The sequence below is a fragment of the Ipomoea nil genome, unplaced genomic scaffold (assembly GCF_001879475.1).
Source record: "Ipomoea nil cultivar Tokyo-kokei standard unplaced genomic scaffold, Asagao_1.1 scaffold3069, whole genome shotgun sequence".
In the NCBI taxonomy this organism is placed as follows: domain Eukaryota; kingdom Viridiplantae; phylum Streptophyta; class Magnoliopsida; order Solanales; family Convolvulaceae; genus Ipomoea; species Ipomoea nil.
In genome coordinates this window covers 9942914-9958339 of record NW_017619497.1, presented here as the reverse complement: position 1 = coordinate 9958339, position 15426 = coordinate 9942914, and the positions used below count along the sequence as shown (strand labels likewise).

The following is a 15426-nucleotide window of genomic DNA, read 5'->3' as shown; positions in this document are numbered from 1 at the left end:
TATGAATTAGTCTCACGATGACAAGATACAGATTGTTATACCAAAAGAACCACATGAAAAACATAATAAGAAGCTAACAACAATGCATTTCAAGAGCCTCTAATTGAACATCACAAGTAAACACAACAATCACCAATTAAGGTTATCACAGCCTGCAAAGCAACCATTAAGGTTTGTGAGACCCAAATTTTTTTCTGCCTAGAGCATCATATTAATGAGATAGAAGACGGGAAAAATAACACACAACAGAAGGAGTCGTAAAGTATCACCAATCATTAAGACAACCATAGGTTTCTAGTGTGCATTGTACGTATCCTGAACTAGCTAATGGATGAATTCAATCCAGCTACAAAATTCTCACACACAGACTGATTTTAATATCAGCCTCAACTTCAACCAAAAATAAAAGTAAAAGATGCGTCTAGTTTTTCTGACGATGTCTAACTCAGAGTACAATCCAGTAGTATCAGCTTACGGGTTGCTGGTGATTCCCATAGCCCGCTGCAGTATACATGTTTTGATCCCTATTCTGTGAGATATAATATCCCCCGTATCCACCATAATTTTGCCTTCCGTAATAACCTCCATTCCATTGACCATTATTCTCGTTTCTCCCATGCTAAAAGGAGAGCAAAAAGAAACATAAGCGCAACAGTACAATAAAATTGATAATAAAGAACACAGATCCATGTTTTGAGTTAACCCTAAGCTCCAAATCATGTCATGAACAAATTGGGTATTCCCCTGACCCTGAGGTAAATAGCTGTTAGCTGATTGGATTAGTGGGTGTGACTAGTTGAATAGTTGATAGCATTAGCTGATTTTAAAAACATCGTGTATGGTAAATTAGTTGTTAGCTAATAGCTGATTACATACGAAATGACTTCTCAAAAAGCTTATCGAAAAAGTTACTTTGAGCAGCTTTTTGAATTTTAGCATTTTGGAACAATAAGTTGTTACAAAAAGCTATTAATCAAACATTCATATTGATTGTTCAACCAAGCCAAACAGCTAATAGTGGTCAAATAAGCCAAAATTGACTGATAAACTAACTATTTACCAAACAGATAATCATGGATGGATGGGATTTTGTTAGAATTAAGAAATCGGGTTAGAACCTCAAAAGCTAGCTCATATCGTGGTGGGGATCTAACAGACTTACGAACAACGCCCACTTGCCCAGACTGAATAGTTGTGCAATGTGGGACATAATAGATTAAAAATTAAAATAATTCGTTTTCGTGTAATACCTGCTTGTTTGATGGAGTTCGACCCCAGGAGAGGCGAACTGTCTGCTTCCCAATGACGGATCCATTTACTTTCTCCAATGCATCCTCTGCTGCACTCCTACAGAGAGACAGAAAATAAGGCGGTTATGTATGGGCTTTAAACCAGGGCCATTTGTACAATACTATTATACACGAAACAGTCACATCTGATAAAATGCTTAATTCCATGAGCAAATATAAACCACTATCAACAGTAAGGGTGTGTTTGGTTCGCACATGGGAATCGGAATGGGAATTAAATACTTGGTAATGGTAATGAGTTTTGGTGAAAGTATTTTGCATGTTTGGTAGTAGGGTGGAATTGGAATGATTACCAATATTGTTGTTTAGTTATGTACTTATGTATGATCCTATAATGGGAATAAAGGTTTTAAAAATACAATAACAAAAAATCAAGACAATTTATTCTAATATATAGACATCCAAAGCACCAACATAAACAAAAATAAAAATAAAAATCTTAAAGTAAAAATCAAATTACCAATTAGGAGCGGGAATAATGGAATGAAACCCTTATTTTATTAAGGAATGGGTTTTCTAATTAAAGGAGTAATCAAATCCCATAGTAGTGCTCTAGAAACCTGTCAACCAAACAATAACAATGACTTTGATTCCCATTCCTGATAGCTAAACCCATAAACCAAACACACCCTAAGTTTTCATGAGTTCATCAAATATAATCGGGTTTACCTGCTAGCGAATTGTACAAAACCACACCCTTTTCCAGCTGGTATTTTAACAGAGACAACGTCACCAAACTCGATAAAGGACTGCCTTAGTTCTTCTTCTGTGACATCAGAATCGAGTCCACCCACAAATATCTAGACACAAATCAAACATTAGTAAATAATAATAATAATAATAATAATCATAATAACTTTAAAAAACGTCAGGCCAGGCTCACCGTTGTGTTGGATGAATCACTATCAGACTGGGAGCCTTGGGTTTGAGCACCATTCGAAGCAAATCCACCAGCTAAACAAATATTTTATAGAAGTTCTATTGTTAACATGAAAATTAAATCTAAGATACTAAAAATGACAACAAAAGGACAAGATTTTTGGTATTGTCAAAATCACATAACAAGATTTAGAATACAATAATAGCAGCACTAAAGAACACATGTCCTACCTTGTGAAGAATGTTGGTGTTGCGTTGACGGTTTTTTGGGAGTTGCAACACCGATCCGCATGGGCCTACTAGAACAATATTCACCGTTCATTTCAGTCATGGCACGGGACCTTTCATTTTCATCACCGAACCTAACAAAGCCATAGCCTTTTGAGCGCCCGGTATTCGAATCAACAACTACTTTTGCACCTTTAACAGATGAGTATCGATTGGCAAAGGTTTCGTGCAATAGTGTGTCGGTCACATCGCCAGCCAAATCTCCAACAAAGATTGATAAATCAGAACTAGGCTCCAGTGTTCTCTTATCACCGGTGCTAAAAGAAGCCCAATTTAAGCGGAAGGGCTGCTCGGCATTTGGCATCATTGTGCCACTATAGCTCTGCAAGACTTTCTCAGCAGCTGCATGAGTACTAAACTCAACAAACCCGTATCTCTCTGATTGACCCGTCAGCTTATTGCGAATAATCTTAACCGAAAGAACCTATATATATCATGGAGACATGTAAATATTGAGTGTTTATATCAGATCTTGAGCCACTGGATTTGAGCTTAAAAAGCTGAGGAAACCATGTTTTAAGATTCAACGAAACAAGAAATCGTAGTTTGGATATGCACACACTAGCAACAAAATGCAAACTGGAAAGTCTTGAACTTCATATCTAATCGAATCTATAAATCTATAATCCTTTGTTGAAGTATGGAAGAAAAAATCCAAACTGTAAAGTTTCAAACTTTATTCCTAATCAAATCTATAAATCTATAGTCATTCGTTGAAGTATGGAAGAACCCATATCTTCCCATTAATATTACGTCCAGTTTTCTCTTCAAATTAAGGTCATTAGCTAAGATCTTATGTATATTACCATATTTCGTGTAACTATTTAACATCCCAATCAAGATTCCACCTTTGCTTACATATGTACATCCAGATCCGATAATTATCAGTATATATAACGAGCATGGCATTAATCAAAGAAAAATTTAGATAAACAACAAAGAACAGAAATTTCCAGAGATTTAAAAAGAGAGGAAAAGGAGCTTGGCTGACCTCGCCGGCGGGAGCGAAGCAGGAATGAAGATATCCCTCGTCCATCCACTGCTGGAGGTCGCCAATCCAGATCGTCCTGTTATCTTCGCCGGAGCTCTGAATCCGCGGCGGCGACTGCTTATTCTGCTGGTATTGCTGCTGCGGTGGCGGCGGCGGCGCCTGCTGGTGCTGGAGGTAGTACGGCACGTATTGCTGGCCGTACATGAGCATGGCCGCCGGCGGGTACTGCATGGCCATCCATTGCTGCTGGTACTGCTGCATCGCCATCCACTGCTGCTGCTGCTGAAGCTGTTGCTGCTGGTTCATATCTCCGCCGCCGCTCATTCTTCCTTCAACCTTAATATCTCCGAATTCACTCCCCCCTTTCTCTCTCTCTCTCTCTGTAAGTATATCTCGCTAGATTGTATTCTCTTCTTCACACGCAGATAGATACAGAGAGAGATAGAGAGAGAGAGCAGGGAACCTGGTCGGAGAAACAAGAAAACCAGGCTGGAAAAGAGAGGAGTGATTGAGAGTCAGCTTCCGAACTAAAGAAGGAAAGACGCTACGGATCTAGGGTATCTCTCTCTCTGTCTCTCTCTCTCTCTCTCGTGAGTAACGTAACGATGCCGTATCTTCAGCCGTCGATTTTAACTGCCGGGGTTCACGCAGGGCCGTCGATTCAGCCTTCGGCAGACTCTGTGGGGCCCGGCTGTTACGCGGTGGTAGGCGGCGGGGCCCGCCGAGGTTTTCTGCATGTGTTCGGCACGGGGTCCGTTGATCTTGAGAGTGGATTTGTTTGAACGGTGGATGCGAGGGGTTGTAGATTTGTTCCGTAGGGGTGAGTAGTACAGGGAAGTGAAGGAAACGGTGGGGCCCTACTTAACAGTTCACACGGCAGGATGTTGCCGTGTAAGTACAGGCTGGTCGTTGCATACTTGCATCGTCGATCGGTCAACGTTGGATGTCTGGTGCCGTGTAGGCCCTATTTAAGGTAAAAAAAAAAATCCTTTTTGAATATTAAGTTGTCGGCTGACTAGGATAATACATACTCCGTATTAAGTAGGGCATCAACCATGGTTATCCCAATCATCTTAATTAGCGTGAATGACCGTACACTTTCATATCTTAAAAGACGTCAAAAGTTTGAACACTCTAATCAGCATTTTGCCCTTTGACTAGAGCGATCCGATCCAAATGAGGATTCGGACTTAATGTGTCTTCTATAGTTATGATTTGCTCTGGTCAGCACTTTGCCCATTAACTAGGCTAACCCACACTTTGCCCCTTTAATTAGGCCGACTCGGTGTGAATGAGGATTCGGGCTTAAAGGTGCATCCTACCGTTAAAGTTTGCTAAGGACACATCTGGTCCACACAGTGTTGTGTGAGCCATAACCAAAAGTACATTTTTAATATATTAAATATACATTATATAATATAATGTACACTCAGTACACAAATAATGTACATCCCTAAATACAATGTGCACTTTTAATATACTAAAAGTACATTATTTTTGTACTAAATATACATTATTTTATAGAGAAAATTACACTTTTGGTCATGTGACTATTGGGGTCTTATTAATTTCAGTACACGACTTTAAAAACTAACACTTTAATCCCGTAACTATGTAATTTTTAACACATTTGGTCTTCCCGGCCAAATCACCGGCCAAATGTTGCCGGAAAAACGTAAATCATTTTTAATTATCTAATCGGAATGGCAAATTGGTCATTTCAAGTCACCTCCTTCTCCATTGAATCTGCTCGCCGACTGCTTCTTGCTTGCCAATTGATTCTTTCTCAACCACGGCGAAGGAACGACAAAGCATATCCAAACCACCCAGGAGGCTTCACTACTCCGTAACTAACTAGTACTCCGTATGTAGCAATTGGATAGTACCAAAATTATCCCAAATTTACGGAGTAGTCTGTAGCAATTAGATATGCACGTAATAAATTTATGTTCACAGAGGTTCTGGAAACCAGGGAAGCTTCGAATTCCGAGGAGCTATGGCGGTGCCGGTGGCGTGGGAGGAGGAGCAGGGGGCCGGCTTTCAACAAACTCCTGTTCTTTTATTACTCTGCTTTTCAATTTGTTCCTTCCGCAAAACACTATGTAGGGATCTTCACCATTTCAATGTTCTCCGTGACGGCGGCGGCGACGACGAGGCAAGCGGAAGAGGACAACTGCGAATTTCAACCGTATCCACAGGGATCACTTTAATAGCAATCTCGCCTCTCTCCACTTCACTCGGGCGTTGACGGTGGCGATCGTACTCCGCCGCCGCCGACCGATACAAATTCACTTCAAAATCATCAAAAAACCAGTCCTGTTCTCGCCGGTTTCCCACACCGGCAATTCCCTCAGATCCGGAACACTACGCAGGGAGATGAATCAATTTTTTTTCCTAGCAAAACAATCGCTGCTTCCCCTCCCCCTTCAGGCAGTGAGATGAAACAAATACTTTTCCCGGCGAATCGCTGCTAGCTGCCTCAACCAGATGCTTTTTCCTTTTTTTTTTTTTTTTTGGTTAAATGTAAAATGATCATTTTGCCCCTCTAATTAAATAATTAAAAATAGTTTACATTTTTCCGGCAACATTTGGCCGGGAGGACCAAATGTGTTAAAAATTGCATAGTCAAGTACTGAAATTAACAAGACCCCAATAGTCACAAGATCAAAAGTGTAATTTTCTCTTATTTTATAGTATACAAAATATAGCCTACACAATAATGATTGGGACACCTCATGACTTGAACAAAAACAATGGCTCTGCCCTTACTTTATCAGTTAATTGTCACTTATTTGACTAGTATTAACTGTTTGACTTCGTTAAACAATCAATGAGTATTTAATTAATTAACTTTTTATAACAACTTATTGCTTCAAAATGCTAAAATTCAAAAAAACTGCTTAAACAACTTTTTCGATCGGATTTTAAAAAAATTCACTTTGCATTGCATTGATAATCATTCCAATTAATGCCTAAATGTTTATAAGCTGTTAAGGATGTTCCCATAGGCCATAACAATAATGCAAGCATAAAAAGCACTAGATTACAATGCCACTTCCCAGAAACAAAAATCCAGATTTCATTCTTAATGAAATCAGCTAGGAAAGCTAATCAACAATTAAGGCTAAGCAAAATTGATGGATTGGCAAATGGGGGATTTGAAGGCAACATGCTACGACTAAAACACAGGCCATGGTTCCCCCGTTAGCTTCCGCTAACCAAAAAAATAAAGAATAAGTTATGCAACAGAAATATCATGCTACATATCGAAAGGGAAGGCTCTTTTCTGTACATTTTAGATTGCGTAATCTGCTCGTAAGAAGCTCTCGTAAGGCGTTCCCTTGAGTGTCTTCTCGACCTCACCCCAGTTCTCGACTTGGGAGGATAAAGGCCCCTTGTGTATCTTAACTTGGCGGCTTCGTAAATCTCTGTGTGGTACGTGTAGAAAGTCTTGAACGTCGATCAGTTTCTGCAAGTTAAATGGTGGGTAAAAAAAGAGTGAATTTGATTGATACAATCCTAAAGGGCAAGAGAGAAACTTTGGTTTCTTACGGTTTTGTTTTTGATTATGTCCTCGTAGTAAAGGATGATATGCCTGGTGCCTTGGAAGTACTCTAAAGATTTCGCGACCATATCATCCACTTGCTTCAAATTAGGAACCAGTATTTTCGTGTCCAAGGTTGGTTTGTAACTAGCAAGTATTTCAGCCTGAATTGAAACAACATTAAAATGTTTAGGAGCCATAATCACAAGTTTTCTAGTATGTTTTCTAGCATGCTCTCCGTGTTTGCAGAGAGAGAGAGCGAGCGAGAGAGAGAGAGAGAGAGAGAGAGAGAGAGAGACTGACCTCGAAGGGAGAATGCACATGCGATTTGTGGGTTCCATTTAGCAACTTGGCACGTTGATCATATGAGTTTGCGAGTATAGAAACCATTCTACGCAGAAGATTTCGTCTGAAGAGAAAAATCGCTGAAACTCCTTTATGTTTAAAGTATTCTACAATTTCTTCGTGATGCTGCATCAGACCCTGTAACGAAACCAAAACGTTTACCAACACTTTTGGAGGAAATTTTCCGAGGAAATTAATTATAGAAGCAAAGAGAACATCATGGGCACGCACAAACATAGAAACGGGTTCTAAAGTTAAGGGAGGCAGAGCAAATATTCAAGCTTTACTTCACATCAGTCATTAAGTTTTAAGGTTGTCGAGGGCTGAAGTAAACATTATGGCCTTGTTTGATAACACAGTTAGCTTATCAGCCAATTTTGGCTTATTTTACCACTATTAGCTGTTTGACTTGGTTAAACATTCATATAAGTGTTTGATTAATTAGCTTTTTGTAACAGTTTATTGCTCCAAAATGCTAAAATTCAAAAAGCTGCTCAAAGTAGCTTTTTCGATAAACTTTTTGAGAAAGTCATTTTACATGTAATAAGCTAACAGCTAAGAAAAAATTTCAATTTTGGTCATATGAATATAGGGGCTTTGTTAAATTTTAGAACATGACTTTCAAAAGTGTCAATTTAGTACCTTGAGTATGTAATTTTTGTCAATTTTGGTCACTCCGACCAAATTACCGGCCAAATTTCGCCTGAAAAAGACGATTTTACCAGACTTCAAAAGACGATTTTGCCCCTAAGATTATAGACTAAATGAAGGATTAAGTTTTTCTGGCAAAATTTGACAGGAAATTTAACCAAAGTGACCAAAATTGATAAAAATTGCATAGTCAAGGTACTAAATTAACACTTTTGAAAGTCAGGTGCTGAAATTAACAAGCCCCTATAGTCATATGACCAAAATTGAAATTTTCTCTAACAGCTAATTTACCAAAAATCTTTCTACAATCAGCTAATGTTATCAACTAATCAAACTCACTAACCCAATCAGCTAACAGCTATTTACCAAACACCCTCGTGCATGGGAAAGGGAAGGAAACATTAGATATTGCACAAAATTAAGAAAACCGTTGCAGGAAAGAAAAGGCCACAGTAATACTGTAATAGATGTTTATGGAACTATGGAAGCAAGCAGTATGTCGTTAAGCTAATACTGCTAATGTTTTGGTTAAGTATTACTCCGTGTATATTTAATGCAATGTTTCACTAGCTTATCCCCACAAGTACCTTCATATCATCAAACGCTCAAACTAAAGATTTGAAATTTACAAAAGATTAATTAAGCCATGGAAATAAGGAATTAGAGTGTTTGACAAAGCCCTCACCTGGTTAAGCATCCACTTCAGTCCAACCGCAGCTGTGCATTCATTCTTGGAAGCACTTGTTAGCCAGTCGAGATTGTAGATCCTATCTAAAGTATCCACGATGGTGGATATGTTACTTCTCCGGGGTTTGACAGAAAAAATTTCTCCATTGGAGCTTATGTTAGTATGATTGTTTAACAACGTCTCGAACCATCCACTACCGGACCTCTGAGTGGACAAAATCGCGAAATACCGTACTGGATTGCAAGCACACTCGGCCCTACTTATGCAAAATGATGCAACTCAGTAACTTCATCAGAAAGTAGCGACCCAAAATGTAATAGGTAGGCATCTTACCGGCTAAAAGTCTGTGGTTTGGGGAAGTGCACATAAGGTTTTTCTGAAGGCTCAATATTAGGTGGCTCGCATGGCTTCTCCACAACACCAATATTCAATAAACCTCCAGTTGCACGGGTACCCGTTTGCTTAAGACAGACTGAACATATATAGACTCCACAAACCATTACAAAAATTAAGACCAACATTCTCAATAGCAGCGGAGATCTCTTTGATGGCTTTATTATCAACGTATCCTGAAACAAAGATTATTTTGATTGACTGTTCCATTTACAACGTCATTCAAGCATAACTGAGGCACAAGAGCTTGATTTTTGTTAAAGAAACCATAATACAGCTTGGCTTAAGCTCAGTAAGAACCCCAAAGACAGATATTGAAAAGCTTATTTTGATTGGGCAGTTCCATGAGTATAGAAGTCATTCAAGAAGAGCTCAGACACATGAACCCCAGGTTCATTTTTGCAAAAAATAAAGGGAACTTTGCGTTTTTGGTCATTCAGTTATACCAATTGTACAGACTTAATCCCAAAGTGGCAATTTTAATCCCTCGGAGAATATTTCTGCCACCAATATGCCACTTAATAAAGTGGCTGATTTGGTCCTTCAAGGGACTAAAATCGCCACTTTGCCCATAACGATGATCACACTTATAATTCATGGAATAGCATTATAACGGGAAGACCAAAAATGCAATTTTTGCAAGAGGGCACAGCTTGGTTAAGCTCATTAACAACCCCAAACACACAGAGATTGGAAAAGCATACTCTTTAAGCTTACTCAATCTACTTTTATGTATTTATATCTACTTGATTCTAATATCCCTACAAATAAATTCATCTTAATTACAAACTGAGAGAGCTCTGAAACTATGCAGACAATGCCTTAGAATAATCAAAGATAATCCAAATCCTGGTGATTTACTCTGCAGATTCCAGGTCACATACTTCAGGCCGGGGTTTCTTGCATTGCACAAAAGCCATGAAATTTTTAGGCAAAAACTAATACAAGCATTTCTAAGATACCCAGATCGGGAAAACACGTGATTAACCCAAAAAGGAGAGTAAAGGAACAAACTTTTTGCCACAAGAAAACAATATTTATTATTACAAATAGAAATTGATGGGGGAAGACACAAAAACACGCACCTTTGAGAAGAAACAGAGATCGTCAGCCATTGTTGGCGCTTGCGAAAAGACCAAAAAACACAAAGAAAACGAATTCCCGGGAGCTCAGATTTTGCTCAACCCTTCTCCCCTTTTCTTTCTGGCTGTATGCATCGTAATCCCACGCCCCCTTCAGCAGGCATGCATACAAGTGTGGGTTGTATGTATATGCGGAGAGAGAGATAGATAGATAGAGAGAGTAAAAGTTGCGAGCTTTTCCTCGTGAAGAAAAAGCAAATTTGATGATGAAATCTAATGGTCTCTTCGACCGTTGCCACGCTGTTCCCTTCACTTAAGATTTCCCTTTAGATTTACGCCTTTCTCTCTCTCTGCAACACCGAATTTGGTTGGATCCGGAACCATGTGAATTGTGAAGCAGCAGGGCGAGGAATGGCAGAGGGCCAAACGGCGCCGTTTCGAAGGTGTTGATTTCGTCAAATACGACATCATTCACTAGTTTTATCTGTTAATATTAATTCTTTTCTCTTTTTTTTTCTATTAAAAAAATTGCCAATTTGGAAAGCATTAGGATATGATAATTAAATTGTAATAATGTACGGATTGTAATTATCTTTTATTGACCTTTTTTTTGAAAACATCTTTTATTGACCTTTGTTCATTTGCCAATTGCACCTTCTATGACACTAGGAGGGTTGACCATTCCTTCAAGGATGTTTGTTTCACAAAAACAATTATAAAAATACAATTAAATATCTCATGAACAAAGACTCGACCTCAACTAGTTATGTGAGTGCTCTCATCAAGGACTGCTTGGATCTAGCCCGTCGTTTTAATAACATTTGGGTTTCCCACATAGGCTGGGAGAGGAACAAATGTGTGGATTAGCTTGCAAATTTGGGTCAAAGTACCTCTTGAGGAACGACCACTCTTGAAGACGCTCCGGAAGGATCACATGATCTCATACATGCTGACATGAGGAATATTTCTAACCTAAGGGTTAGATAACCGCTCTCTTTGAAGGTGTCAAACGTACCAAAAAATATATATATACTAAATGTTCACAATTTACATACTGAATGTTTACAATTTTATATATTTAATGTTCACAATTTACATGTTGAATGTTCACAATTTAAATTATAAACATTCAGCAAGTAAATTATGAACTTTAGTATATAAATTGCCGTCCTCAATGTATGTAATGGGCTTCTTATTTTTATTTAGAACAAATTGCACTTTTGATCCTGTGAGTATTAGGGTACTGACAATTTGAGTACGTGACTTTCAAAACTCTCAATTTAAACCTTTAACTATGCAATTATTGGCAGATTTGGTCCTCCAGGCCAAATTGCCGGCCAATTTTGGCCGGAAAAACATAAATTGGTTCAAATTATTTTTTGACGAGGGTAAAATTGTCATTTCACTCCCTTCTTCTTCATTCTCCCTTTCTTCTTCGTTATTCTTCTTCTTCGCTCACCAGTTCTATCCCACCGAGTTTCAACGGGTTGGTGAGACTGAACAAACTCGAGCTTCAGAACAATAATCTCTCCGGCGAGTTACCAAATCTGAGTCGACTCGGAAACCTGTACTTCGTAGACCTGAGTGATTACTCAATCTCCGGCCGCTTCCCGGCGGTGTTCCCGAGGTCCGTCGTCCAACTCTAGATTCGAAACAACTACTTAACCGGCAGGATTGCCGGAAACGCAGTATCAGAGCTGAGGTGTTTACAAGTTCTAGATCTGAGTCACAACGAGTTATCCGGAAGAGCGCCGGCGGCGCTCTTCCGGCACCGATCACTCCAAAAGCTCACTCTTTCGCACAACAACTTCACGCGCTTGCAAGTCCCGGAAGACATGGGCGTTCTCAGCAAGCTGATCGCGATTGACCTCAACTTCAACAAACTGCACGGCTCCTTGCCGGAATTCATGGCGTCGCTGTCGGCGCTGTTGTTGGAGCATATCAAGTTCACCGGGACGAAGAAGAAGAAGAAGAAGAACGAAGGAGAAATGGAGAAGGAAGAAGAAGGGAATGAAATGACAATTTTACCTTCGTCAAAAAACAATTTGAACCAATTTATGTTTTTCCGGCCATAATTGGCCGGCAATTTGGCCCGGAGGACCAAATCTGCCAATAATTGCATAGTTAAAGGTTTAAATTGAAAGTTTTGAAAGTCACGTACTCAAATTGTCAGTACCCTAATACTCACAGGATCAAAAGTGCAATTTGTTCTTTTTATTTATCTCATTTCCCTTTTCCCTTCGACTTTCACTTCTCTTATGGCCCATTGGCCCAAAGTATTCATGGTTTCCGTATTTGCCGTATGTCTATTTTCTCCTAAAGTAACGCAATAAAATTAAGCATGACATGGTCGGTGGTTACGTTAGTCCAATCATTTCGTCAATAAATCAAATCTTGCATTATTTCTAATCAAAATGGATTGAATTATTTAAGTTTGAATTAGCATGTTCAATTTTATATGTAACGTAGTGTAAAGAAACTTATTCTAAAATTTTTAATAGATAGTTAAATTGAAAATTTCATTGAGTTAATACCCAAAATCGTCCTCGACTATATTGATTTTTCTCAATTTCGTCCTAAACGACTTTGGTGACCTAATATCGTCCCAGACTTTTGTGTTTCAATCAATTTAGCCCCAGACTTTTGTGTTTTTGCTCAGTTTAGTCTCTCATTTGTTATTCTGTCCATTTGGTGTTAAATAAATAGACAATTCAGTAATTTTAATATTGACATCTCTTTACTCATAGACATGTGAACTGCGAAATTCTTTTTTTTTTTTTTACGAATTACTCCTAGAATTACTCCTAAAACTGCGAATATAAAATTTGATTTGCAGGCCCGGGAGTAATTCTGGGTGTAATTCGTACAAGAAAAAGGAATTTCGCACTTCACAAGTTGAAAGTAAAGAGATATCAATATTGACATTATTGAATTGTCCCTTTATTTAACACCAATTTGACGGAATAACAAATGGAGAACTAAATTGAGCGAAACACAAAAGTCTGGGACGATATTATGTCACCAAAGTCGTTTAGGACGAAATTGAGAAAAACCACTATAGTCGAGGACGATTTTGGGTATTAACTCAAATTTCATTTATGTTACATGTGCAAGGATGTACACACTTGTACAGGGACTCACATTGTCACATAAGAAAATAATCTATTAGGGTATTCTCAATAGTAGGGTTTTGATGTAGTTTTTGTAAGTGTGATTATGGAAGAGAAAATGAGACGGCATGTAAAAAAAAAAAATTAAATTTTGAAAAAATAAATAAATAAAAAAGGTGAAGAGCATGAGGCACACCTCTTTCTTGCCATCGTGGACCCCACACCTATGCAAAAGCTTGGGTGTTTGCGGGACACACCTTCTCACACTCTCTCTCTCTTTCCTTTTTTTCTCCTCCAAGTTCCAACAACTACAAGGCAAGACCACATGAAAATTTGTGCAAAAAATGCTACATGTACTCTCATATTGTACTCCTAATTTGTACTCCCACACATCTTGTTATAGACACTTATATTGGGGCTCACATGAAGAAAATAACTGAATAGAATCAGCCAAATCTAGAATAAAATTTAGAGAATACATATAGTAAAACTCTTAGGATTTATAGAAAATCCTTTTATTGGGGTTACTCTTAGCACTTTATCACATCAATACATAAATTTAAAAGATTAAGATTAAAAGCACATATGATAAAACTCAAAAGTCAAAATTATATCACGATTAATGATTTATCTTAACTTGTAATGTGAACGGTACGTTATAAGGATTGTCTTGGGAGTTGGGATCCTGTTTAACACGGTCCCTTAGCCACTAAGGATGAAACTAGCGTGTTTTATGTTTGTCTTTTTTAATGTTACAAATATCGGAGTATTCAGAAACCATTTCCATCGATCCATCTTCAACAATCTGGAAATTAGCTAGCTAGCAGATCAGATATGGGTTCAAGTTCATCTAAAATTGCTCACGATTTCTTCCCCATTGTTCGCGTTTACGAGGACGGCAGCGTCAAGAGGTTTCTGAATTATAAGCCGGTCCCGCCGACCGACAACCCGACAACCGGCGTCCGATCAAAAGACGTCGTCATCGTACCGGAAACCAACGTCTGGGCACGCCTCTACCTTCCCAGAATCACCGCCGACGACGACTGCCGGAAATTCCCCCTGCTGATTTTCATCCACGGCGGCGCTTTCTGCCTCGGCTCAGCATCCGACGAAAAGTACGATAACTTCCTCCACTCTCTAACGGCGGAAGCCAACACCGTCACCCTTTCCGTCGATTACAGGCTGGCGCCGGAGCACAAGCTCCCGGCCTGCTACGATGATTCCTGGTCGGCCATCGAATGGGCATGGACACACGCCGAGGATGACGGCGGGAAATCCGGAACCGAACCGTGGCTGAAAAACCACGCGGATTTCTCCCGGGTTTTCTTCGCCGGCGACAGCGCCGGCGCCACCATTGCACACAACATGATGGTGAGAGCCGGCGACGAAGAAAATCTAAAAATTTCCCCGAAGCCTGTGGGGATGATACTTCTGCATCCATATTTGGGGAATCACGAGAAGAACAAATTCTTGGAATACATTTTCCCCGACACGACCGGTCCGGAGGATCCGTTGTTTAATCCGGCAGCTCATCCTGGTTTGCTGTCGAAGCTCGTGTGTTCCAAGGTTCTGGTCTGTATAGCGGAATGGGATTTCGTCAGAGAGAGCGGGAACACATACTATGAAGCACTCAAGAACAGTGAGTGGAGAGGAGAATTGGAGCTCGAGTATTCTAAGAGGAGGCCTCATGTCTTCTTTCTGGGCAAAAGAAACTGTGACCAAGCTCGTTCCTTGATGAAAAAGATTGTCTCTTTCATCAATAATCAACCTTAATCTTCACTATTTTGTTCATATTGTGGCCATTTGTTTAAATTTTTGATGTTGAGTCTCAAAATTATATCTTTTTATAAATCTAGGACTAGTTTATGAAGTCCATAATATAACCTAGTAAAATCAAGAAAGAATGTTTTTTTTTTAATAGAATCTTGAACTATTAAATATAAGTAATAAACATTTTATCTTGACCTGATTTGTCTCATGAATTTCACTGTCACACAAGTTATTGTCATTTTCAGTCCTTCTAGATTTCACTGTCACACAAGTTATTGTCATTTTCAGTCTTTCTAGATCCACTCAGCTCCATGACACGTTTCCAAACAGACAACATTATAATTTGCATGACACCTGCCATCATCTTCCTAATAA

The 15426-nt window shown here is 39.1% G+C and overlaps 3 protein-coding genes across 4 annotated transcripts; 1 reads left to right on the top strand and 2 right to left on the bottom strand.

Annotated features, from left to right (window-relative positions):
- Positions 1 to 251: 251 nt before the first annotated feature.
- LOC109165272 (polyadenylate-binding protein RBP47-like) lies at positions 252 to 10904 on the bottom strand. 2 transcript variants are annotated; one of them, XM_019313956.1, is made up of 7 exons: positions 10897 to 10904; positions 3469 to 3812; positions 2421 to 2901; positions 2194 to 2264; positions 1980 to 2110; positions 1251 to 1347; positions 252 to 619 (listed from the first exon to the last, which is right to left on the bottom strand). In XM_019313956.1, the coding sequence occupies exons 2-7, from the start codon at positions 3790 to 3792 to the stop codon at positions 467 to 469; spliced, it is 1257 nt and encodes a 418-aa protein (XP_019169501.1). In that variant the 5' UTR covers positions 3793 to 3812; positions 10897 to 10904; the 3' UTR covers positions 252 to 466. The 2 variants fall into 2 exon arrangements, with proteins under 2 accessions (XP_019169501.1, XP_019169500.1); XM_019313955.1 differs by lacking the exon at positions 10897 to 10904 and having other exon boundaries at positions 3469 to 4064.
- On the bottom strand, positions 6395 to 10596 carry LOC109165273 (nodulation protein H-like). The gene is made up of 6 exons (XM_019313957.1): positions 10175 to 10596; positions 9030 to 9265; positions 8694 to 8952; positions 7316 to 7495; positions 7021 to 7176; positions 6395 to 6937 (listed from the first exon to the last, which is right to left on the bottom strand). Exons 1-6 carry the CDS (start codon positions 10202 to 10204, stop codon positions 6764 to 6766), a joined length of 1035 nt encoding a protein of 344 aa, XP_019169502.1. The 5' UTR covers positions 10205 to 10596; the 3' UTR covers positions 6395 to 6763.
- Positions 10905 to 13976: 3072 nt separating the features above from the next.
- LOC109165609 (2-hydroxyisoflavanone dehydratase-like) lies at positions 13977 to 15221 on the top strand. The gene is made up of 2 exons (XM_019314451.1): positions 13977 to 15072; positions 15117 to 15221. The coding sequence occupies exon 1, from the start codon at positions 14116 to 14118 to the stop codon at positions 15052 to 15054; it is 939 nt and encodes a 312-aa protein (XP_019169996.1). The 5' UTR covers positions 13977 to 14115; the 3' UTR covers positions 15055 to 15072; positions 15117 to 15221.
- The last annotated feature ends 205 nt before the right edge of the window (positions 15222 to 15426 follow it).